The sequence below is a fragment of the Pinus tabuliformis genome, chromosome 5_1 (assembly GCF_031772625.1).
Source record: "Pinus tabuliformis cultivar Carrire ecotype Pingquan chromosome 5_1, CPIR1, whole genome shotgun sequence".
Classification (NCBI taxonomy): Eukaryota; Viridiplantae; Streptophyta; class Pinopsida; order Pinales; family Pinaceae; genus Pinus; species Pinus tabuliformis.
Window position 1 is genome coordinate 81,086,372 of NC_142305.1, and position 26,594 is coordinate 81,112,965.

A 26,594-nucleotide genomic window follows, 5' to 3' on the forward strand; every position below is an offset into this window, starting at 1 on the left:
ATTCTCATTTACTTAAATGGTGTCCAGTTGAGCCAAAAAATACCCGCTTTATCCTATTGGCCGGGTAGATCGATCTCTCAGGGGTTTGATGTATGTAAATTTCTCTCTGCACACGGTCAGCATTTTTCACTGCAATTTTCCCAGAATATCTGCTTTACTCAATCTCCTAAGCATCTCGTCCTTACATGTGCGACAGTGAGAGTATCACTTAATATTTTGTGATAAAAATAAAACTCCACTGTCCATGGCCCACCAGGTGTACATATTCTACTTTACTTAAATGGTATCCAGTTGCGCCAAAAAATACACGCTTTGGTAGGTCGATCTCTCAGAGTTTGATGTATGTAAATTTCTCTCTGCACATCATCAGCATTTTTCTCTGTAATTTTCACTGCAATTTTCCCTGAATATTTGCGTTACTCAATCTCCTAAGCTATTTTTCATTGCAGTTTTTCCAGTATTTCTGCTCTTCTCAAAATCCTAGATAATATCTTTCCTTGCTAGCTGCTTCGGTAGCATCGAACATCTAGGTCGATCTCTCAGGGTTTGATGTATGTAAATTTCTCTCTGCACACCATCAGCATTTTTCTCTCTAATTTTCACTGCAATTTTCCTAGAATATCTGCTTTACTCAATCTCCTAAGCTACTTTTCATTGCAGTTTTTCCAGTATTTCTGCTCTTCTCAAAATCCTAGATAATATCTTTCCTTGCAAGCTGCTTCGGTAGCATCGAACATCCTCCCATCATCTCCATTTCTATTTTCTATTTTCCAAACGGCGATGGCTGAATCCTCCTCCGCAGCTACCTCCACTTGCAGATCTGCTATTTCCAACCACGATGTGTTTATAAACCATCGTGGTCCTGATGTAAAGAAAACTTTTGCCAGCCATCTCTACAGGCGTCTCCTTTCACATGGACTAAGAGTCTTTCTGGATCAGCCTGAATTACAACGGGGAGACTATTTCACTCCTCAGATTGAAGACGCTATTCGATCGGCCTCAGTTCATGTGGCCATTTTCTCTCCGGGATATGCCGATTCAATTTGGTGTCTAAATGAGCTCGTCCAGATGTTGGACTCAAAGGCGCCCATAATTCCAGTGTTCTACCACGTGAAGCCTACTGAGCTTAGGTGGACGCGGGGCAAAAAGAGAAGTTATGCTGAAGCCCTAGAGAAACTGGAAAAGAAGACTGATTATGACCCTCAAACTCATGAAGAGAAGTCGAGATACGACTCCGGCATGATTGAAAATTGGAGAAATGCTCTTTCTAGAGCTGCAGATATAAGCGGTTTTGAGCTTGAGGCGTGTAACGGGTGAGAACTCAAAACTTCCTTCTGGTTATTGTATTATTTTATGTTACATAGAGTTCTTTTGCTCATTAGTTCTATTTATATTCTTTTGAATAACCAGCGATGAGGGCGAGCTGGTAGATAAGGTAGTTGAACAGGTGTTAAAAAAGGTGAAGAAACCAGCCTTAGCCTTGGATGTAGCTAAATATCCAACAGGTTTGGATGATAAGGTGAAAGATTTTGAAAATACAGTTTTATTGCCACAACAGCAGAGAGGGAAACCTCAGATCTTTGGGATCGTGGGGTTAGGTGGTGTAGGAAAGACCACATTGGCAAAAGAATTCTTTAATAGGAAGAGTTCTGGTTACAGTAGATCGTGCTTTTTATCTGATGTCAGAGATAATGCAGATAAAGGCTCTTTAAATTTGTTGCAGAAAATACTGCTCAAGAACTTGACTGGAACTGATAATTCAGTAAACAGTGTTGATGAAGCTATAGGGATGCTCAAGATGCATCTCTCATCTGCCAATGCCTTAGTAATTATAGATGATGTAGATGATGTGGATCAGGTTGATGCACTTTTGCCTGATCAAACTGTTCTCCACTCCGATAGCTTAATACTGATTACATCTAGGAACAAAGATGTTCTCATAAGCTCAGGAGTCGAAGAGTCATCAATATATAACCTAACTGGCCTTAGTACACAACATTCTCTTGAGCTCTTCTGTTTGCATTCCTTCAACCGGTCATATCCACCCTCAGAATTTGAATCTTTGGTAAAGAAGTTCGTAGAAGCCTGTGGTGGATTGCCTTTATCTTTAAAGGTGTTTGGGGCACTTCTTAATGGAAAAGACGCATCTTACTGGGAAGACCAATTGAATAAACTTCAACGCATACTTCCCAATGAGATAAAACAAAGACTTCAAATCAGTTATGAGGCACTGGATATGGAGGAACAACAGATATTCTTAGATATTGCCTGTTTTTTCATTGGAGAAGATAAAGATATGGCCGTAAGAATATGGGATAATGGTTTATGTGGTTTTCGAAATATACAGGACAGATGTCTTGTGGAGGTGAATAGTGAAAAAAAGATAAAAATGCACGATCACCTTAGAGACTTGGGAAGAGAGATTGCCAAAGCTTCAGGATTGCCGCGTCGTCTGTGGCGTTGGACAGAGAACGACATTGATGATTTGCTACAGCAATCATCTGTAAGTGCATCATCTGTAAGTGCTAGATCATTCAATCCAGTTTGTCAAGCAATCATTTTCTAATTTTTTTATTCTTCCATCATCATTTTACAAGAGAGCATGTGTAATAACTGTCATGTTTCAAGAATGGACAGGTAACAGCCTTGCGGGGAATTAAAATGGCTTTCAGAGAAGACGGAATTCCAATGGCTCGTATGCCTTGGTCACCACCTCTTGATGATGTATTGGGCGATGTTCGTCTGAGGAGGTTGCAATTTGTTGATGATTTATTGAGCGGTATTCGTATGATGAGGTTGCAACTTCTTGATAGTGAGGATGTTCTGGTGGACCGCATTTTGACAAGGGTTCAGTCTCCAAATCTCATATGGCTGCGTTGGAACAACTGTCCCTGCACTTCCCTGCCGCCTTCTATTTCATTGAAAAATTTAAGGGTTTTACAATTGCAATGCAGCAAATTAAAAACATTGTGGGAAGAGGAATCGCAGGTAAATTAGGATTTGTTGAATTAAAGTTTGTGTTTAATTATTGATAGTGTACCACAGAGTGTCCAGTATGTTGTAGTTGTATTTTGATGAGAAAGATAATCCATTTATATTTTTGTGAACATTTTGCAGGCACCTTTACAGTTGAGGGAGTTGGAGATTCAGGGTCCACTCTCGAACATTGGAAGTTCTATAGGGAAGTTGAAGCATCTAGAACGGATTCTGATATACCCTGTTTCGGTATGGGGAGAGAAAGTCAATCTAACAAAATTGCCAGAAGAATTTTGTCTTCTGCAGTCGTTAAAAGTTTTGATATTAGAAAGATGTTCAGAAATGAAGTCACTGCCAGAGTGCTTTGGTAATTTAACCAACCTCCAACAGATCCGGCTGTCTCACTGCTCCGCTTTGGAGAATCTGCCGGCCTCCTTTTGTAAATTAATCAAGCTCCAAAGTCTCGATTTGCAGTATTGCACTAATGTAACGATGTCAAACGAAACACTAGGAAATATATGTACCCTTGAGTACATGAATCTCAGTGGCTGTGGGAAAATTGAAATACTCCCTCCACAAGTTGCGCGTCAGCGGTCACTTGAACAGTTAGGTTTGAGAAACTCAAATTTAAAAGAATTGCCAAGTACAATTGGAGAACTAAGCGCTTTGGAAGTTCTGGTAGTAGGAGCCCCGTTGCTGGACTTGCTGCCGCCTTCACTATGTGATTTAAAGAATTTGAAGGAATTGCACCTCTCCCAGTGTGAGGAATTGAAATGTTTGCCGGCGTCTCTGGGTAATTTAAAAGAATTGAAGGAATTGCAGCTTTGTGGTTGCAGGGAATTGAAATATTTGCCGGCTTCGCTGGGTGACTTACAGAATTTGAAGACATTGATTATACGTTCCTGCAAGGAGTTGAAATGTTTGCCGGGTTCGATTGGGATGCTGACTCAGTTGACCGAGTTGAGAGTGGACAATTGTCCATTGATAAGCGAACTGCCATTTAAGGAGGTGGTCAAAGGAAAAGGAGAAACATTGAATGATTTGGACTTTTCCATTGACAACTGCATACTTCCGCGGCTCCAGGTGTTAGCGGTTGAAAGCACAGAGATATCAGAGATATCATTTGCTGGAGGTGTTTGTGTCAACCTTGAAGAACTCCGAGTGCTTGATTGTAGTAATGTTGTGGAGGTTGGAATATTGCCAAACAATCTCATTCATTTACAACTTATGGGTTGTGATAATTTGAGGAAAATAGATAAGATTCATGGTCTTGCAAAACTGCAACAGCTGAGCATTGTGGGTTGCATAGAATTGGAGGAATTGCCAAATATTGAAACATTGGTATCTTTGAGGTGGTTGGATACAAGTGCATGTGCAAAGTTGAAGAGCATAGGGGGATTGGGGCAGCTGACAAAACTTCAACAACTATGGGTTACAGGATGTCACGAGTTAGAGGAGGTGGAAGGCATCCAGCATTGTATGTCGTTGAAGAGTCTTCATGCAGAAGAATGTCCCAAATTACAGTGGAGTGCAGATGTGGTGGAGCAACTGCGCCACAGATGTTCAGAATTGTTTGTTTATGGTTAGACCCGTTTAATGAATAAATGAGTGGTCTTCACAGAGGAAGTGGTTTTATTCATTATTCTATTTGTTATTATAATAAATAAATTTGAAATCATGTTAGTGATTGGAGGTGCAATTTATGTATCCTTTCTGGGTTATTTTATGGTTGCATTAATATACTAATTAACAATCAATGTACTAATGGGAAAGTAACTGATTTTTAGATGGCGTTTAATTAAGAAACGATTGTTTTGTTTGCTTTGCACAGGTGCTTTATTGATTGATTTAAGTGTTATTAATTTATTATTATTAAAAAATAAATTTGGAAGTATTTTAATGATTGAAGCTCTAATTTATTTATTTTTAAATTATTTTATTTTATAAAATTATATATATATTGGTTTAATGGATAAATCAATGTAGATATATTTTAATCTCATATATATCTTGTTTTCACATATCAAATATTTAAAGGTCTAAATTTCTTTGAAAGTGTCAAATTTGGAAAATAGTTTGCACTTTTAAAAATTTGATTGTATTTGATAGGCCCTTGTTAAGATGAATCTATGTTGGTTTACATAAAGGACTTGTATATATTTTGATGGGTAGTAGCTTGTGGTAAGTATGTTTAATTACATATAAATCCTACATATTTTGGTGGACAAACTTGCTTTAATTATGGTTGGCAGAAACTTTAGGTAAATATATTTATTTACATTAGTATAAAGAATGTCTAAAGTTCCACAAACTTGCTTTAATTATGATTGGCAGAAACTTTAGGTAAATATATTTATTTACATTAGTATAAAGAATGTCTAAAGTTCCCTTATTCCTAAGAATTGAATTTGAGACTTCAACCATACAACTTCATATGAATTTTGTACATGCCCATTGAACTCCACAATAAATCGTTATTCCATTAAGTGAAATCATTCAACATTTATACAAACAAAGGATAATTACCAGATCACAATTGTATGATGGTTTTGCTAACTATAAACAAAGATATATAAACTAATCAACTCTAAACTAATAATGTACAATATTCTGAATGATTATTTAACACTCCCCCCTTAATTTGAAGAGACATTTGAATTTTTCAAACTTTTATCATCCTAGTGCTTTGGTGAATATGTCTGTTATATGTTATGAAGTAGGACAATGTGTTAGAGGAATTACCTCGACCTCTACATAATGTCGAATCAAGTGATACTTCGTATTAATGTGTTTGCTTTGATCATGAAACTTTGGATTCTTGGCCAATTGAATTGCAAAAAATTATCAACAAATAAAGGATTTGAATCTTTCCACTTCTCTTGCAAGTCTTCAAGTATCTTGCGAAGCCAAATGATTTCTTTTGTGGCTTGAGCTACTGCAACATTGTAACGTTCCTAAACAAGAATTTAAGTGATAAACCAATTAAACAAATAGTGCAACCGTGGAAAATTAAAAACTTTTAGCAAACACCCATGAAACACTGTAATACTGAAACTGTTGAGCCATATATTATGAAATATGAGAGCATGAGTACAATATATAGTGCACCTAGGTTTGTCACAAGGATAAGCTGGACCAAACCTAGGTGGTATAATAGCTGGAAAGATGGTTGTTCAGCTGCTACTCTACTATGCTCTCCGTTGTCCTGGTAAATTATTGATCTGCTTACTTCGGCCTGCAAGAAAGTGCCCCAAAACTGCCCAGAAAATTATGCTCTTTTAGTCTTAGACTTTTTTAACAAAACCCAGAAGGGAATTTCTCTGATTTTCACTTTGGATTTTCGGCCTCTTGGGAGCTGCTCTCCAGCTACATCTGCTGACTTTTGGCCTGCTGGAAAGTGACCAAAAATGGACCAGAAAATTCTTCCCTTTTAGCTTTAGACTCCTTGGACAAAACCCAGAAGGGAATTTCTCTGATTTTGACTTTGGATTTTCGGCCACTTGGGAACTGCTCTCTGTCTACATTTGTTGACTTTCGGCCTGCTGGAAAGTGCCTAGAAAATTTTGCCCTTTTAGCCTTAGAATCCTTGGACAAAACCCAGAAAAACTCAGAAGAGAATTTCTTTGATTTTGGCTTTGGATTTTCGGCTTCTTGGGAGCTGCTCTCCGCCTACATTACTAACTTTTGTTTGTTAGAAAGTGCCCAAATACTACCCGGAAAATTCTGCTATTTTAGCCTTAGACTCCTTAGACAAAACCCAAAAAAACCCAGAAGGGAAATTATATGATTTTGACTTTGGATTTTCGGCCTCTTGGGTGGCTAAATCAACCTCTATGTATTTCTGGCTGCCTAGAAAACACGCAGTCCCTTCCTCTGCGTCGCTGGCTAGGCTGGGAATCGCTGCTAAAAACTCCTACAATCTTTGTGGAACAACCTCCTTAGGGCGGGCACGGATGATCCCCTGAAGTAGAGGTTAAATCTTCCTTGCGGAAGACTCGTGGCTAAATAGTTGGTAGACTTGCTAAGCAGTAGAGCATACAAGAGTGAGTTTGTTTGTCAAATATTCAGAATGAAAACAAAATGAGAGCTGATTTCTCTTTATAACTGCTTGGGCCCCCTTAGCCTCATGTGGGCCCCTCCATCCACCCATTCGATTTTCCCTCCAATCATATCGAATGGCTAATTCGAATTCCTATGTGGGTGGCCCCCAAATTCCACTAACAGCTAAATAAAGTCGATTTGGCCCCTAAGTTCCTAAGCTAAAAGTGTGGGGCCCTCTTCCTTAGTAAAAAATGTGCAAAATTGTGTAGCAACACCCTGTTACTAATGTGTTTGAGAATATACATGACAGTCCTTCCCTCCCAAATGTTGCGTGCATCCTCATCTAGCAAGTTCTTCCAATGCACCAAACATTGCTTGTCCTCAAGCAATGCCTGAAAAAGCACCCTCTTTGACGATGGACCCCTACTATCACTGCAAAATTCACGAGGGTCCCAAATGTGCCATTGGATTGTCCCTGATCGTTGTACTATCCTATAGTGAAGGAGTCCCTTGATACTTGAATCCCAAGCCAACCTGATCAATGTGAAGCCCCCCTTTCTCCACTCGCTATCCTGTTAGATAGTGAGTGGGCATTTGAACCCCTGTGTCTATTACAAATAAGTAGAGCATCCCGACGATGTAAAACTCTACCCAAATCCTCATGAAGCTGCTATACCGAATAGTCCATCTCGTGCACTACAAGAGTAAACTCTTGAAGATGCAATCCAATCTTGGTGAAATTGAACCCTCGTCTACCCGGGCCTCCCCTGATCTCCTCCTGTCGATCACCTTGCCACACCGGTGAAGTTCCCCACACCATCAATGAATCACTAAAACCAAATGGAAGATCTACATGACCCTCCCCTGTAGAAATCAACCCACCTCCACGGGGAGTTCAACTGCTTAGCCCTGTTATACCAGAATCCCCTGCCTATCGCAAAAGGAACCTATCTTGCTGACATCGTGACACTCTGGTCATGAATGACTACCTAGCATGCTCATACTAGAACCTCCTCTCCCATAACTCTCGACCATAATCTATGCGATGATCGAGGCTAGGCCAATCTTGCCAAAGTGACTCAATAGTGCTAGCGCCTATCACTCCATGGCTAGCCCAAATCTTGAGCAACAATCTGCCTTGTCCTATAGTGAGGACTTCGGTGATCGCCCATGTGTTCACTTGTGAACGAATCAATCCACTTGTTATCCCGACCATGCTCACTGAGGAGTGGAGTATCCCACCAATCCATTGGATCCCTGGATCCCATAACCATACTGGAGGTCCACAAACCCCAATCCTCTCTGTCTGTCGTTGTGATATGCTACTAGTTGTTGGGACCCCTTTGTGCCTCGTCTCTACCTCCTGTAGGTATCCAATAAGTAGGCACTGAGCATCAAGAACCTGTGCCACAAATATCCAGTTGTTCTGTGCCTACCAAATCACACAACGAGATCTGCTATCCCAACTCCTGATGATGTGCTCGGGTATTTCCAGAAGCCTAAGCATCATCCTACCAACAAGGACCACTATCCTCCGCACCTCATGCTCCCCTAACGCCCCAAGCTGTCCAACTGAAAAAGTACCATGTAACTCCCTCTCGGTCACTTCCCCTAGAGTGAACCTAGGGGTGGAACATATGCTACCTCCACAATCAACCATGCCATCCCTAAGTCTATAACCGTCAACTCATGCACCTACCAAGTGGCTCAACTAGAGAGTCTCCTCTTAGCACATGACACGTGGTGTCTCATCCAAGTGCCTAGGGTGAGTCCCCCATGCCCTGTTGCTTGAATGAAGAGTGTCAAAGTGAAACAACCGAACTCTCTGCGATTGTAAACAACACTAGAGGATGATGGATAGGTATGTCCCAAAGAGTATGATTAAGAGTCTGCTGAAATGCTCAAGAGTAATCCTACGGATGACCCTCTCTCCACCTCAGATCTGATGATAACTCCCTCGAGGCCTTGCCTCCACTAAACATGGTGTCCCCAAATGCTTGAATGTCCTCATCGATCCTAGGTGAGTTGCGTCCAATGGTACACCTACTATCCCTGTCCATAAGTCTCCCTGGAGGCAAAGCTCCAAGATCCCGTTGCACCGCATCATGTGTCACTGCATACCACCAAGTACCACCGCACTCCATGAAATTCCACTGTATGCCACAGCCTATCTATGTACACCACTGGATACCCCCAATTACTGCTATACCATCTTGTACCCTCCCATGTCCTTCCTATGTCACTACACCTGTCACTCCTCGCACATCCTCAAAGCAATGCGAGTCACTCCTCCTACCCCACGGTGTAAACCGGCATGCTATGGTATACCACCATGTATCTCCATGCTCCTCTGCAGACCATTGCTCCTTGCCGCATAGCCTTGCACACCATTGGGTGCTATGGCGTAGAATTGGGTTTGTATGCATCAGGCCACATCCCTCTATATAACACTGAATGCTACGACCTGACTCTGTGTAGTCTTGTGTACCACTGCCTACTATCATACCACCCTGTAACATATGGTATCCTGCATGTGCCAAAGTGTCCGCCACTCTGATAGTGACCCCACCATGACACGCGTCATGTCCCCTCGTCCATCCTAGTAGACCTGAGGACTCTAACTCCACTCTTGCTAGGGTGGATATCTTTGCTGTGCCGATCGTCCGTGACCCCTGAGTCCTAAACCTCAATGGGAGAACATCGTCTCCATACAATATTCGGTCTGGTGGCCTACCCATGCCACCTCCTCCTACCAACTCTTGCAAGAGTAAGCTAGTCACCTTGTGACTCCATGAGCCATCAGCATGCCAAGATAACTCATGAAATCTGTCTGCTCACCTGTCAAACCATCCTGTCACTAATGTTGGCTAGGGCTCTGATCGAGATCTGAAAATGTGGGGGCACTCAAGCGTCAAACCCATCCCATAGCTACTACCATCACCTACCAGCTCGATGATGTGATGCAGAATCCCACCTGGATCCAAAAAATAGTCCTGCCCTCGAGTCCCTCTAGTAATCCATGGCCTCTACTGACATGTGGCCATGGATGTATGCAATCGCCTAACCTGCTCCATCGAGTACCTGCTCAATACCTCTCTCCATCCAATCCCAAAGGAGAGATCAAATGTGTAATCCTCTGTGGAAGGAACAAGCCCTCCAAGCTTATGTGGTATCATGCTCAGCTCAGTCCTGCTAACCTGTCCACCCCCTTTGGTACATCTAGACAATGCAACCTCCCTCAATCCAATGCATAAGGATGGGTTGATAACGCTATAGACCCCGCTAGTGGGCCTCTGAAGTGAACGATGCTGAAAACCGAATGCATGACCTCTATGATGCCCGTCATCAGTGGCTAGCCCAAGGGATGGCTGTACATCCTCCTCCATCACGGGCTCGACATGAGCCTTCGACTGCTACTCCATAGACAACCCAATATGCATGATATGCTTACCAGTTAGCTATAGGCGATTGTCGTCTGGCAACTCCATCATAGATCTAGAGGTCTCTGTACCTATTAGCTCCTCAACAATAATGGAACTGTCTTCCAGCACCTCACCAACCTGTGGTGCATTGTTATCACCTGAGAAATCGATCACAACCCCGAATACCTCATCAATGGATGACACCTCATCAATCGGTGTATGCTCAACTATCTTTTTTTCCAACCATGGCCCCTTCAACTACTCTGTCATTTTTTTTCTTAATAATTCTCATCATCCTTGCAAAATCCCACTGAATCTCCATTGGTTTGTGCATACCCCTTAGTTCACAAATTTCCAAAAAAGAGAGGGACGCCTGAGTGCCATGACCCAATGATTGGTATGCCCTCCAGTTTCCCCCCAATAACTCCACATCAAAAGCAATCATGTCTGGATTCCCAACTAAGGAATGAATCAATTTCTTCCCCACATCAATCATCATTTGTTGTATTCTCACCACCTCATTCCAGGTGACCACCATGTTGTTTGATTCTATTCTTTCCCACAGGCTGAGCCAAGATTATGGATCTGATACCACTGTAATGTTCCTAAACAAGAATTTAAGTGATAAACCAATTAAACAAATAATGCAATAATGGAAAATTAAAAACTTTTAGCAAACACCCATGAAACACTGTAATATTCGAACTGCTGAGCCATATATTATGAAACATGAGAGCATGAGTACACTATATAAATGGATTAGTGCACCTGGGCTTGTCACAAGGACAAGCTGGACCAAATCTAGGTGGTAGAATAGCTGGAAAGATGGTTGTTCAGCTGCTGTTTTACTATGCTCTGCATTGTCTAAGTAAATTGCTGATCTGCTGACTTTGGCCTGCTGGAAAGTGCCCAAAAACTGCCTAGAAAATTCTGCCCCTTTAGCCTTAGACTCCTTGGAAAAAACCCAGCAAAACCTAGAAGGGAATTTCTCTGATTTGACTTTGGATTTTTGGCCTCTTAGGCGCTGCTCTCTAGTTACATCTGTTGACTTTCGGCCTACTGGAAAGTACCCAAAAACTGCCCAATTTTTTTTTCTTTTTTAGCCTTACACTCCTTGGATAAAACCCAGAAAAACCCAGAAGGGAATTTCTCTGATTTTGACTTTGGATTTTCGGCCTCTTGGGAGTTGCTTTTCGGCTACATCTATTGACTTTTGGCTTGTTGGAAAGTGCCCAAAAACTCCCAGAAAATTCTTCCATTTTACCCTTAGACTCCTTGGACAAAACCGAGAAAAACCTAGAAGGGAATTTCTCTGATTTTGACTTTGGATTTTCAGCCTCTTGGGAGCTGCTCTCCAACTACATCTGCTGACTTTTGGCTTGCTGGAAAGTGCCCAAAAACTACCTAGAAAATTCTGCCTTTTTAGTCTTAGACTCCTTGGACCAAACCCAACAAAACCCAGAAGGGAATTTAGCTGATTTTGACTTTGGATTTTCGGCCTCTTGGGTGGCTAAATCAACCTCTACATATTCTGGCTGCCCAGAAAACACGCAGTCCCTTCCTCTGCATCGCTGGCTGAGCTGGGAATCACTACTGGAAACTCCTGCAATCTCTGTGGAACAGCCTCCTTAGGGCGGGTACAGATGGTCCTCCAAAGTAGAGGTTGAATCTTCCCTGCAGAAAACTCATGGCTAAACATCCGGTAGACTCGCTAAGCAACAGAGCATACAACAGTGAGTTTGTTTGTCAAATATTCAGAATGAAAATAAAAAGAGAGCTGATCTCTCTTTATAACTCCTTGGCCCCCCTTAGTCTCATGTGGGCCCCTCCATCCACCCATTCCATTTTCCCTCCAAGCATATTGAACGGTGAATTCGAACTCCTATGTGGGTGGCCCGCACATTCTACTAGCAGCTAAATAAAGTCGATTTGGCCCCTAAGTCCCTAAGTCAAAAGTGTGGGGACCTCTTCCTTAGTAAAAAATGTGCAAAATTGTGTAGCAGCACCCTGTTACTAATGTGGTTGAGGACATGACAAACATATTCAACTTTAATGGTAGAATCAACAAGTACAGTTTTCTTGCGTGACACCCAACTAATGGTTATTGATCCAAGATTCATCAAATAAATAGAAGTAGAGACCCCATTCTCTTTATCACCATGAAAATAAGAGTTTGAATATCGAGTGAGATGGAAATCTACAATTTTGGAGTATTTTATACCAAAAATTTGAGTGCCCTTCAAGTTATTTCCGTAGTCTCTTTGTTGCATTTCAATTACCTTCACATGGTTGATGCATGAACCTATAAAATATTCCTACAACAAAAGTAATGTCAGGTCTAGTAGTGGTTAAGAAATATAAACTTCCAACAAGTTGCCTGTACTTTTTTGGATCATCAAATGCACTTCCTTCAGTGGAAGTAAGTTTCAAATTCTACTCCAAAGTAGAAACAATGTTACAATCCTACATTCCAAATCTGTTTAATAGCTATCCAACATACTTTGCTTGAGAAATAAAAATATGTTTGGGTTGTTGATCAACTTCAATTCCTAAATAATAATGTTTGAGGAAGTGCATTGCATACTTACTCTTGCTTAGGTGCAACTATATTTTATCAAAAAATGGCAATCTTTCCCAAATCAAATGGTTTTAGGTGTAACATCCCATTATACAACATTCCATATACCTTCTCCCAAACTGTCATACCATCCTACCATACCCTAGAGTGACCCCTTTCCTAATGAAGGTGATAAAAAAAAGGTATTGAACTCAATAATAACCCAAATACAAAAGATTTTGGTAGGATCATAGTTGGTATTTTCGCTTTTTTGGTTGGAAGTTCTTAAAAACGTACCCCCAAGGAGCTGCACTATATATTTCCATATCTCGATGAGATGCACTGTATATTTTCTTTAGCTTAGGGGCAAAAAAATCTTATCCAAAATTTGCAATCTCACCCAAACCAAATTAAGGAACATTCCCATATATGGCACGATATTATCGTTTCCACAAAAAAGAAAGCTTAGTCAATCTTATGCCATCCCAAATAATCATCCTTGATGTTTACAGGGTTTGGTTTGATGGTAATGTGGGCATATTTCATATCCTTTACTGAGGTTCAAATCCTTTAGAGAGATGTTCACTGAAATGGGAATAGATTATAAGACACAACTAAACTAGCTAAAGATATCTTCCTCAAATAGTATAAACAAGCTACACTATATTGTAATATTCTCAAGTGGACTATTTCAAGTGAATGTACAAGCCTTAGGTGACTTTGGTGAAATAGATACCTTGCCCTTGGTGACTTCATTGAAATAGATACCAAAGCATACAATTTTTTAGCTAAATAGATTTAAAAAATTAATGTGTAAATGTTATACGTGTTCTTGATAGCACACTAAACATTCCTCGCAGAGCCGCATTGCATACTTCCTCTCGCTTAGGTGCAAAAGAGTTTCTTTCCTCCAAAAATTATAAACCTCGACTGAACTAGTCTTCTGGGAATGGGTTATTGTTGACTTCAATGCTCTCTTTTCTCTCCCCTACACTGTGAAAGTAGTTTTTTTTTTCTAAAGGTAGTTGGAGGATCTGATTGGGAAGAAGTTTTTGGAATGGCATAAGGTTGATTTATCTTTTTCTTTCCACAAATTAGTGATGTCATCCTACAAAATATGGATGTTACTCCTTTTGAGTTTTATGTAAGAATGCAGTTTGCAGATTATTGTGGTTACGTTATTTTCAACTAAGATGTGTAGGGACTTGTCCCATCAAACAAAAATCCCATACTTGATATTTTGACACTTTGGGGACATGGGGAATCCCAGGAAATGTCCTTGAACAATTGGGGACTTTATTAGGGACTTGTTGGCCATCTCCATGATGTTCGAGACAATTTACAGGGATGTTTTGGATAACTTTTGGGGATGTTCTTGGCAGATTTCAAAGTTGTTCTGGGTATATCTAGGAATATTACGAGCATGCATCTTTAGTTTTGATAATATGTTGGGAGTGTGTTTTATTTTTCCCATGATTAGCCCTACACACGAAGCAGGGGGTTAGAGGGGGCACGGTAGCACCCCCTTCATTGCATCGGGGGGCAATAGTCCCCTTGCACGCAGTTCGGGGTAGCGCCCTGGGATTCTTTTTTTTTGAACCTATATTAGGTGAGTAGACCTATCTATGGTTTTGTGCATGAGTTTTGCACATGGTTTTGGGCATGATGGTTTTCTGCCCATGGTATCTTGTAAATTTGGTTAAGGGGACTACGGTTATGTTCTAATCGAGGGCTAATGGATTGAGGTTTATGAATGCTTCGTCATGTATATATATATGTTGTAACATTGAAAGGAATATAATGAAAAATCAATCTTGTAGTCCAGGTTTTGGGATCCAGGGGAAAATCTCTGTGTGTATCTATTTTATGTTTTATGCTCTCACCATTGTTTATTTTCTATTTTTAGAATTCTTATGCAGGTAATTTATGTACAGGGTTAAAACCTACATATGGTGTTAGAGTTGTTTCGACTTCAAGGGGATGCCTTTGTGACTGAAGAGTTTTTGTCAGGTATGTGGTAGACCTTGTTCAGTGGGAGATCTGCAGGATCGATTCTTACAACGAAAGAAGATGGCGAGCATTGGAAAGATTGAGATTGAGAAATTTAATGGTCAGAGTTTTAATTTGTGGAAACTCAAGATGGAGGATCTACAGGTGGATAAAGATCAGTGGATCATGGTAGATCTGGGGTACTGAACCAATGAAAATGTTAGATGAAGATTGGGGAAGTTGGATTGGAAAGCAATGAGCACAATACGGTTGTGTATCTCAGATTCAGTGTTCTTGAATGTATGCGGGGAAGCTACGACAAAGGCTCTGTGGGACAAGTTAGAGACTTTGTACCGATCTAAGTCTTTGGGAAACAAATCGTTCCTACGGAAAACACTATATAACATGAGAATAAAGGATGGAGACTTAGTGACAGAGCATCTGAACGCCTTTAATACTGTTGTAAGCCAATTTTTATCTGTTGATATTAAAATTTTAAATGAAGATCAGTGCATCGGTTTGCTGTGTTCTCTACTAGATTCGTGGGTTAGCCTTATTGTTGCAATAGGTAGCAATACAACTACCTTGAAGTTTGATGGAATAGTCTCATCCTTGTTGTCAGAGGAGATGAGACAGAAAAATATTGAGGGACAGAATGGAGATGCCTTGTCTATACAAGGACAGTCCTAGAACAAAAATAAAAATAAGTCCTTGGGTGGGAGATCTAAATCTAAAGGGAGATTTAAATCTTCAGGAAAACTTGTAAAGGTATGTTGAAAATGCAGAAAGGAAGGGCATTTCAAAAAGGATTGTAGATCTAAAGCTCCTGAGAAAGGAAATTGATCTAATGATGCTCCTTTTGCAGAAGTGAAAACCACCTCGGATGAAGGTGGGGATGTGTACTTGGCTTCTTCTTCAAGTACACATGTAGATCATGAGGCATGGTTGATTAACTGAGGTGCATCCTTTCACTTCACTCCCCATCGGAAGTGGTTTTGTGAGTATGAGAAATATGATGGTGGTGATGTATTCTTAGAGGATGGCAGGAAGGTTAGATTCATCGGTTGTGGAAAAGTCAAGATGAAGTTGCAAGGTGGAAGGATTAGAATACTTCCGGGTGTTCTGCATATTCTTGCATTGGCCAGAAATCTGATTTCTATAAGCAAGATGGATGATGCAGGTGTAAAAACAATATTCGAGAAAGACACCTCCAAGATGCTTTGGGGAGCACTAGTATTGATACGGGGAGTTCAGATTGGAACTCTGTACAAGATTCTGGGTAGCACTATTATTGATGGGTGCAACAATTCTGTGGTTCCTGAAAGTGGAGTAGAAAACCTTACGGTCTTTGTAAAAAAGACCATGCTATTGCATCAAAGGATTGGACATAATGGAGAGAAGGGCCTTTGAATACTTCATGGTAATAGTATGGTTGAAGTTATGTCTAATTGCTCTATGCATTTCGATTTCTATAAAAATTGTGTATATAGGAAGCAGAATTGGGTGAGTTTCCCCTTTACTGCTAAGAGGGCGAAAAGGATATTACAACTTGTGCACAATGATGTGTTTGAACCTATGTTGGTTCCATCACTGGGTAAGTCTGTGTACTATGTATCATTTATATATGACTTCTAAAGGAATACATGGATATGTTTCCTCAGGAAGAAATCTGAAGTCTTTGACAAGTTTAAAGAATTTAAGGCTTTGGTGGAAAACTAGACAGAGAAGAAGATAAATGTGCTGAGGACAGATAATGGTGGAGAGTTCTACAAGAAGGAATTTGAAGAGTTTTGTAAGAAGTGTGGTATAGCATGGTAGAAGACTACTCCATACACACCTCAACAAAATGGAGTTGTAGAAAGAATGAATAGGACGTTGATGGAAAATGAAAGAAGCATGCTCAGTGGTGTCGGGTTAGGACAATAATTCTAGGTAGAGGCGAGTGGAGACTGCATGTTACTTGGTTAATAGATCACCTTCATCAATGTTGGAGGATAAGTCTCCACATGAGGTATGGACTGGTAAGAAACCCTCTCTTTCACATCTGAGGGTATTTGGCTGTGATGCATATGTACATGTTCAAAAGGAGAAAAGAACCAAGTTGGATAGTAAATCTGAAAGGTGCATCTTTATTGGGTATAAGGATGTTTTAAAATGCTATAAGCTTTGGAACCCAGAAACAAGGAAGGTTGTGTACAATCGAGATGTGGTGTTTAGAGAGGTGAAAGATGTTATTAAACATGAAGTCCTACTGAAGGAACTTGAGAAGATAAAGTTTGAGCTAAAGGAGGAAGAATCAGACTCTACAACAGAAGAGAAATTATAAGATGAAGAGCCAAAAACTCCAGCTATGAGAAGATCAGTTTGAGAAAGAAGGTAGCCAAAAAGTTATAGTCCATCTTCTTTCCATTCAATTTTTTCTTTAACTATTACTAATGATGATCCCATAATTGTCAGGGAGGCAGTAAATTCAGAGGATGGGAAACTCTAGAAAGAGGCCATGGTTGATGAAATGACATCTCTTGACAAAAATAAGGCTTGGGATCTAGTGGAGTTGTCATTTGGAAGGAAACCGATTGGAAGCAAGTGGGTGTTTAAGAAGAAGATGAATGCAGAAGGAAAGGTGGAGAAATACAAAGCTTGGTTGGTAGCAAAAGGTTACTCCCAGGTGTCACGAATTGATTTTGGTGATATTTTTTCTTCTGTTGCAAAGGTAGCTTCTATTAGATTACTTTTATCTATTTCTGTTGCTTTAGATTTTGACGTAGAATAGATGGATGTGAAGACAACGTTTCTTCATGGGGATCTAGAAGAAGAGATCTACATGAAGCAACTTGAAGGCTTTGCGGTGAAGGGAAAGAAAGAACCGGTATGTAGGTTAAAAATCTTTTTGTATGGGTTAAAACAATCACCAAGGATGTGGTATCATAAATTTGATACATTTATATGGGGATTTGGTTTCACCAAAAGAAAAGTGGATCACTTTGTTTATTTTAAATTAATTGGTAATCATGTTATTTATCTGGTCTTGTATGTGGATGATATGTCGCTGATTGGAAATGACAAAGAAATTATTCAGGATTTGAAGACCCAATTGTCCTCCAAATTCGACATGAAGGATCTTGGTGCTGCAAACTCTATTTTGGTCATGGAAGTTAAACGAGATTGGGAAAAAAGGAACCTCTAGTTAAACCAGAGGAAGTATGTTGAGACAATACTACAGAGGTTTAATATGCAGGATAGTAAACCGATGAAGGTTCCTATTCCTGTAGGTGTAACATTATCTGTTCAACTGTATCCCAAGACACAAGAAGAGGAAGAGGACATGTCCCGTGTTCCATATGAAAGTGCAGTCGGTAGCCTAATGTATGAAATGGTATGTACTAGACCAAACATTGCACATGCAGTGGGAGTATTGAGCAGGGTTATGTCAAAACCAGGGAAGGAGAATTAGACAACAGTGAAGTGGGTTTTTAGGTATTTTTGTGGCACTAGTGATTATGGTCTGTGCTACCAAGGAAGACCAGGATGGGACAGATTTTTAGACATCCATGGCTTTGTTGATGCAGACTGGGCTGGAGATCTAGATCAAAGAAAATCTACAAGTGAGTATGTGTTTAACCTATTTGGAGGTGTAGTTAGTTGGATGAGCAAGAGATTCTGTAGTGGAAATTTCAACTACAAAGGCAGAATACATGGAAACCACTCATGCAAGCAAGGAAGCAGTTTGGTTGCAGATATCGTGTTCAAGTATGGGGTTGGCAACAAGCTATAAGGATAGACTGTGACAACCAAAGTGCATTTTTCTTGGCAAAGAACCCTGCTTATGATTCAAAGACAAAGCACATTGATGTTCAGTATCACTTTGTGAGGTATATGGTTGAGGACCAAAAGGTGTCGCTGGTTAAGGTGGACACTTTGAAGAATAATGTAGATTCATTGACAAAGTCTGTGAGCACTGAGAAGTTTTGTTGGTGTAGAGAAACAATGGGCATTGCCGGGCTGGACCAATGACTAAGCTCTCCTGTGACCCCCTGTGTGGAAATAAAAAAACAAGTGGGAGAATGTTGGGTGTGTGTTATATTCTTTTCATGATTAGCCCCACGCGCCCTGGGAAATTTTTTTTTTTGACCCTATATTAGGTGGGTGGACCTACCTATGGTTTTGTGCATGTGTTTTGCACATGGTTTTCTGCATGATGGTTTTCTTCCCATGGTATCTTGTAGATCCGGTCAAGGGAACTAAGGTTATGTTCTAATCCAGGGTTAATGGATTGGGGTTTATGAATGCTTCAGCAAGTATATATATGTGTTGTGACATTGAAAGGAATATAATGAAAAATAATCTGGTAGTCCCGATTTTGGGATCCAGGGGAAAATCTCTGTGTATATCTATTTTATGTTTTATGCTCCCACCATTGTTTATTTTCTATTTTTAGAATTCGTATGCAGGTAATTTATGTACAGGGTTAAAACCTACACAATGGACATTGATGATTGGACAATATGAACATTTTTCCCATTTTTTTGTATTACACTAGATCTAAATTTTCTATACAAGTTGCAGCCCAAAACATTGGTTTTGTATGATGGGATTCAATTTGGGGTTTTGGTGATTTAATTATTCTCTTTTCAGTGACAACATTATAGCAAGCAAAGCCTACATGTCAAAAAACCAGGAAATGCAACATTTCAAAGGGCTGATCCTTTTGGCTTTTGCTCTTGTTCTTGTTTTTGGGGTCATCTCAACTTTTACATATTGTGCATGGGTTTTTAGGAGTCATTCAATTCCATTTCTTCCATCATCCCAGCCTCAAACATTGTGAAAACAATCAGATAGTTGTGACTTGGATTGCGTATTAAATGTTTGAACAAATTTCCTATTCAATCACCCTTTTAATCTCAAAGATGAATTTAATCTCTTTACAGAACCAAGGTATTTTGTAGTGTTTTTCAAGACAGCTGTAAGAATCTGCAAAACCTATTGAGGAGGAAATGCCTTCAAAGTTTTAACATAATGACCATTAACAAAAAATATGAGGAAGGAAAACTGCTATAGAGACAGTTCTTTGTCTCATAGACCCTTTTATGGATCTTATTATAAATAAAAAATTGTTACACTTAAGTTTCTTAAAGCTAAACTTCCTTTTTCTCATGTCTATGGGCCAATAATTGAATGTCACTTAGCTCTTTTTTAAATTGTCAAAGCTTTTTAAGAATTGGAAAATGTAAGAGTTGTGCATAATACTATACAATATAGCTTGTTATGCTGTTTTGTGAAAATTTCAGGTGTGTTTTAGCTGCCCAAGGAAGCATGCCCTTCCCCCACCGTTTCCACATCCTAAAAACTAGTGCAACATAGGTTTTTAATGACCATTTTAAGAAAAGATTTGGATTTTGTTTGACATTGGGGCCAATGAGGATATCTTGGCACAATTATGTATGATTATTTATTGTTCAGTAATGAAATATTATTTTCCATAAACAAATATAGCGTTATCTTCAAATGGTTTGTTGTGGTTTAGTTATACGTTTTCATTATCCATGGGAAGGAACCATGGAAATCCCATAAGCAAAGGTATTTGAATACCCCTGGGTTATTCTAAGAGCTCTATTTTTTTTGCACACAAATAATCATGGGGAATTAAACTTGCAGCTACTCAGTTAGGTTTGAAAATTTGACATTCACGTTTACCTATCAGCATGACCTTTTACAATGGTTTTAGTCAATTTTTTCACATCAATTATTTTTTTAATAAAAATCCAAAAAGATGATTTATCTTCATAAATTAGATTTATCCATATTTATTCTATGACTTAAAATTTTATGCTTGAAAGTATACAAGATTCATACAAGATTCAAAATCTCTTAAATAAGATTGAAATTCTTGATCTCATATTATATTTGCCACAAAAATTGGCAAGGATCTGATATTTTGATGGATAAATTGAACATTCCAATTCTTCTACTTTCTCTAATTGTAACCTGCCAAGCATTAGAGTGAACTCAATTTTATTCTGGTAGGGATATATATTTGCTTATTTAATCCTTAGAATTTGATAAGCTTTTGACCATAGTTACGGGATCTGCGTTTCTGCATGTTTGAATCCACTCAAGATATGTTTAAGTTTGGAAGTATTGGAGATCCACTCAGGATCTGTTTCTAGCCAAAAACGTCCACCGATCAGATCCTTATTTTTTTTTTTTCAAAATGTAACATAAAATATAAAATAAAATTTAAAAAAGGCCAAGTAGGGGGACCTAAAGTCTTAATTTTTCCCATTTCTCTCATCCTATAACAGACAAATATGAGCCTTTCATACCAGTCTGCATTGCTAAATTTTGTAATAGAGATTTATAGTGAAACACATTTGGAAATGTGAATTTTATATGTTTTTAATAAGTACAGACACATGTTTCTAATATCATTTTTCTATATCTAGATCTTAACTTAAAAATATTATGTTGTATTCGTTTGTTGTGTGTATAGTTTCCCTTTATCTAGATCTTGAGTTTTAAGAAATCTAGTGTATTGGTATTTGCATGTGTATATGTTTCTATGCAACTTAGCTTTAGTACTTATGAAACATTGAGGTGATTTAAATAGTTCTAACTTATTAGATTTCAAGAGAATAGGAATAATATATTTTGCTGTAATTGTAATTGTCAACTTCTTGTGTGTGTGTTGGCAAGCTTATCAATTTTTTGTGATGTAATTTGGACAAAAGACACTTACGTTTTGGGAATATGCAACAGGTTTGAAAGAGTTAAAGCAGTCAAAGTTGCTGCATGTAAGAGGTTGGTATTAAGAATTCAAAGCCAGGCACGTGTTCTTGAGAGGGAATGTAAGGACCTAGAAACTGAACTCTAGGAAGAAAAGAAAAGACACAACGCTACTTTGGTAGAATTCAAAAACCTTGAAAGGAAAAGGTACATCCTCAAATTTTCATGAACTCTCATTTTCTTCTATTCCAGTTATAATGATAAATGTATTGTTGATATTTTCCTATGGTCTTGTAAGGTAGAGTGAATAATGATTAACTTTGTTACTTTTTCTTTTAAGGATGGAATCACTGTTAAGCATATTTCTTCTTCCCTATGCTTTTAAGAAGCTGTAGGTGTGTTATTTCTTTCCAGAATGCTAAACATAATATTATGTTTATGTTCTTGTTCAACATTTTAATGCTACATTGTGCTTCTTCTCTTATGTGCATGAAACTTGAAGGTATCAACTTTACCCAAACCAGTGATTGTAGCAAGGGAAACCAAGGGTTCTATTGTTTCTAATGATGGAAGGAATAGGTTTTGTGCCTCAGAGTCATTATTTTGTTCTTCCAAGAAGAGTATGAGTTTCCTCTGCATGTTCATATTTAGAGTTGAATTGGTGTAGGTTGTTTCCATAAAAAGTTTTAGAGTGTTGGAAATGTGGCCCTTAAACTAGGGTCTAGAGCATTTACAACATAGGTTTGATGGGGAGGGTTTTGGGTTGGTTGATGACAGGTAGAGGCTTTGATTTGTGGCATGTCATGCTTTCCCTCTTCCTTGGACTTTGATTTGTGGCATGCCATGATTTCCCTCTTCCTTGGCCCTCCTTTCTCAAAAGAGGCAGGTTGAGACATTTTTACCTCAATCTTGAATTATATGCTTACATTTGAAATATATATGTCCCACATTAAATCTGCATGCTTTGGTATTGGACTATAATTGATCATCAATTTAGCTATTATTTGTTCGACAAAGTTAATTTTTGTAAAATTATAATAAGCTATTAATGCTGATGTTCATTGATAGGTGGTCTTCATTGGAGGTCACACACAATCAGGTACCATAAAACTTGAAGAAGGGGATCAACATCCTTATGTTGTTTTGAATTGTGAACCTGCAAGGCAGAATATCTTGCCATTTGTTCTGAATATAAAAAAGATACTTCACAAGAGGCCTTTCCTCATCAAGAATATTGAAAATGTTATGCGAAGGTTTTTGCAGTCCCTTGAGCTTTTTGAGGACAATGAAAGGAAAAAAATTGAAATTTTTACTGCACTCACTCTCTCAAAAATTATCTGGGATTTCACCAGAAACCATTTTTCAACCATTTCTCAAAGACAACCTTGTTTCCAAGGGGATTATGCTTTCATTCATCACAATTTTTTTCAAGGAGTATCTGGTTGAAAACAATCTTGATGATATCATAGCATTGTTGAAGTGAGGGAAGATAGAACCTAATCTTCTTGATTTATTCCTAATACAGAAACACACCATTGAAGCTTTTGCAGAACATTTCAAGTGGGAATACGTTTTCGTTGGAACCAAACTGTTTACTTAAACTCACATGTTTTTTTTGTCGATTGTTACTAACATATGTCTTTTTGACTTTTTGTATGGCAGTAAGGAGGGTTTGGATGCTCTTGTCAAATATAATGAAAAGAAAATGTTTGATGTGAAATTGAAGGACATGAAGAGTGCATTAACAACTTTGATTGCAGAGAATGTTGATATTTCAGAAGTCATTGAAACTGTAAAGCAGTGCCATAAAGAGTCAAAGTTACCTGATATTGAAGTAGTGCGTATCTTATGGGATGTTATTATGGATGTTGTAGTGGTCTGGAAAAAACCAACAACAAATTTCAAATTTTGCATTGCATGAAGTTAGCATTTAATGTTTTCTGACAATGTACTATCTTTTGTTTTCACCATATGTGTTATGCCTCATCATATCATTAACAATTTTATGGATTTTTACTGAATTTTGAAAAGTATTTTCTTCTTGTTAAGTGTTTAATATGTTTACAACTTTTAGTCAATATTAGAATCTAATTGGAAAATGGGTCCATGGATAACTGTTTTAAGGGTCATCCCCATGACTTGCATTTTGCTACTTTTAAGAATCATGTTTTGTTACACACTTTGATCCTTTCATTGATGTGCGTGAGAAAATAGAATGTTTCAATTTCATAGACAACATTTGTTAAAATCTAATGCAATTGTGGATACTTTGTTTCTTGCTCTAGATATCATGTTTTTTCTTCTTGCACATGTTTGTTTTGTTTTATTGATGTATATATAAATATTTTTATCAAATTGTCAATTTAGTAGATATTTTTTTTTTGGAAATTAATCACAAAATGTATACAGATGCAATACTGAATCCTTCAACCTATGTTTCCATGAAGTTTTCATTCAATTTAAAAAGTGTGCGTGTATTTTCTTGGCCATAAATATGTTTACACTAGCTTTTCTAACATATGATACATTTTTTAAAGTCTTTTGTTAATGTGTTTTCATTTTATCTCACTTGGAATTCATAAGTCAATAATTTGTTCATGCTTGTGCTAGATTGGATGTTAATTCCATTTTCCATCAAAGGTGCTACAAGGATCAAACTTAACAGTCAGAGCATGCATTTAATGTCAAGAGATATCTCCTTGGTCTGAGGGAATTACTATCTTGCAATTACATTGTTTGTATGTAGTATGTGGGGATTAGTTATGCATGCAATGTTTGTATCCATGGCTTTCCATCGAGCATGTACTTTTTTTCCCATGGAAAATTTCCTTGGGGAAATCCTTGAGGGGATTCCTCACATTCCTATGAATGGAAACCATGGTAAATGTTGCTAGTGTATATGTTGTACTCCTAACCCAAAGGGTATTTGCGGGACTTGAACCCATGACCTCTCTGCCTTCAAGATGTTTGATTCAAGCCAATTGAGCTAACCCATTAGGTTTGTGTGAAATATTTCCAATGATGGTTATCCATCTGACATGGATATTTTCCTTTTGCATGTAAAATGACAACATCTTTTGTTTTTTGGTTGGCATTTGGAATTCATTAGTTTTCTGGTTATTTTATTTCGAGTCTTAACAATTCAGTTATTAGAAGTTTTGTACATGGTTTTTTTGGAAACTGTATGAAGCTTACATATTTTACTAAAATGATTCTCTACTTTGTTGAATTATCAAGTTAAGAGATGGGAAAAACGCCTTGAAAATTTATGTACAATTGCAAAACTACAATTGGAGATAATGTACAAGATTCAAATTCAATGTTATGAGGATGCTATACTCATGAAACTGTCTGTCAAAATTGTGAGGTCTCTCTATGATGAGGAATTTCTTGCTAAAGATACTATTCTGATGTGGTTTTGCAAAGGCAGTAACCCAAAGGGAAGGTATTAACAACCTAACATTCTTTTATTCTTTGGTTTTTTAACCTTTTTGTTATGAGGAAATGCAATTAATTTAGGTTTAGACAAATCTAATTGTATGATTTAGAGAGTTTTGAACTCTATTAAAATGAGAATTGAAATTCTTGATTAAGCAACTTTTGGGATTTCATAAAGCTAATATTGTTCTTATAGTTTGAGTTTTGTCAGGGTGAAAATAAGATCTGATGTGATTTTGGGCATTTCAGGCAAACCTTTGTGAAGTCACTAGAGCCTTTTGTGAAATGGTTGGAGGAAGTTGAAGAAGAAGAATAATGTGAACTTATATTAGAAGCTTAATTATGACTACAGTTATTGGGGGGGGAGGGGGGTTGGAGGTCAGCGGCTAGGATGTTGGTTGCAACTCTGATATATTGTGTTCAGTTGGTATATCAATTGCTTTACATAGATAATAAGTTTTCTATTGAAAATTTATGAGATCCTAGTGCTATATTCATGGAGTATGGTGTGCTAGCAGAAATACTTTAATTGGATTCTATTGGAATTTGCATTGCGTATAAATTTATAATTGTTGTTTAGTATCTATAGTTTCCCTTGTGATTTGATTATTTTATAATTTAATTAAAGTTTTAGAATTTAGAATTTATAAAGTTTCAAAGTCTAATTCTTTGAAGGGTGCTAGCTTAATGGAAGAGCACCTGCTTTACAAGTAGGTGGTTGGTGGTTCGATTCCATCGTGCCCTAATATTCATGGGGAATGGTGATGATCACTATCCATCCATATATATGTATCAATAGTGAGGGTCATTAAAGGGCCATCATCAAAAGTCATTTTTTTATATATGAAATGGTGATGATTAATGAACGTCTCCATATATATGCATCAATAGTGAGGGTCATGAAAGGTCCATCATCATAAATCACTGTTGTAAATTTGGGATGCAAACTTGGGCACAAAAAAAGAAAAAAAAAGATGTAAGAAAAGACATAAAACAAGATGCACAATGGGGCTAAAAAATGGTGAAACTAAGGATGCCATATTGGATGCCAAAAATGATGCATAATCAGATGCAAATTCAAACTCAAACTTAGACACAAAATGAGATGCAAATGTGGACACAAAATGAGGTAGAAAAATGATGCAAATTTGGATGGCGAAAATGATGTAAAATTAGACACCAAAAAGGATGCAAAATTGGATGAAAAAGTGGACATAAATAATGGTGCAACATTGGACACATAAGTAGACACAAAAATGGTGCAAAAATGGGCATAAAACTAGCTCAAAATTGGATGCAAATTGAGATGCAATGTTGGATGCAAAAAGTGATGCAAAACTTGGTGCAAAAACAAATGCAAAAGTGGACGTAAAAAATGGCTCAAAATTGAATGTAATAGTAGACACAAAATGGGATGAAAAGTTGGACACAACGCATGACTTAACATA

General features: G+C 38.2%; 1 protein-coding gene and 1 pseudogene across 2 annotated transcripts; both read left to right on the plus strand.

The window, feature by feature from the left end:
* Positions 1 to 295: 295 nt before the first annotated feature.
* LOC149163531 (disease resistance protein RUN1-like) lies at positions 296 to 4,663 on the plus strand. Of its 2 annotated transcripts, none has more exons than XM_089431771.1 (4): positions 296 to 1,313; positions 1,411 to 2,503; positions 2,638 to 2,988; positions 3,118 to 4,663. In XM_089431771.1, the coding sequence occupies exons 1-4, from the start codon at positions 781 to 783 to the stop codon at positions 4,561 to 4,563; spliced, it is 3,423 nt and encodes a 1,140-aa protein (XP_089287897.1). In that variant the 5' UTR covers positions 296 to 780; the 3' UTR covers positions 4,564 to 4,663. The 2 variants fall into 2 exon arrangements, with proteins under 2 accessions (XP_089287897.1, XP_089287896.1); XM_089431770.1 differs by having other exon boundaries at positions 1,411 to 2,518; positions 3,118 to 4,662.
* A 10,282-nt stretch (positions 4,664 to 14,945) lies between these two features.
* LOC149163532 (uncharacterized) lies at positions 14,946 to 25,462 on the plus strand (annotated as a pseudogene).
* Positions 25,463 to 26,594: the final 1,132 nt, after the last annotated feature.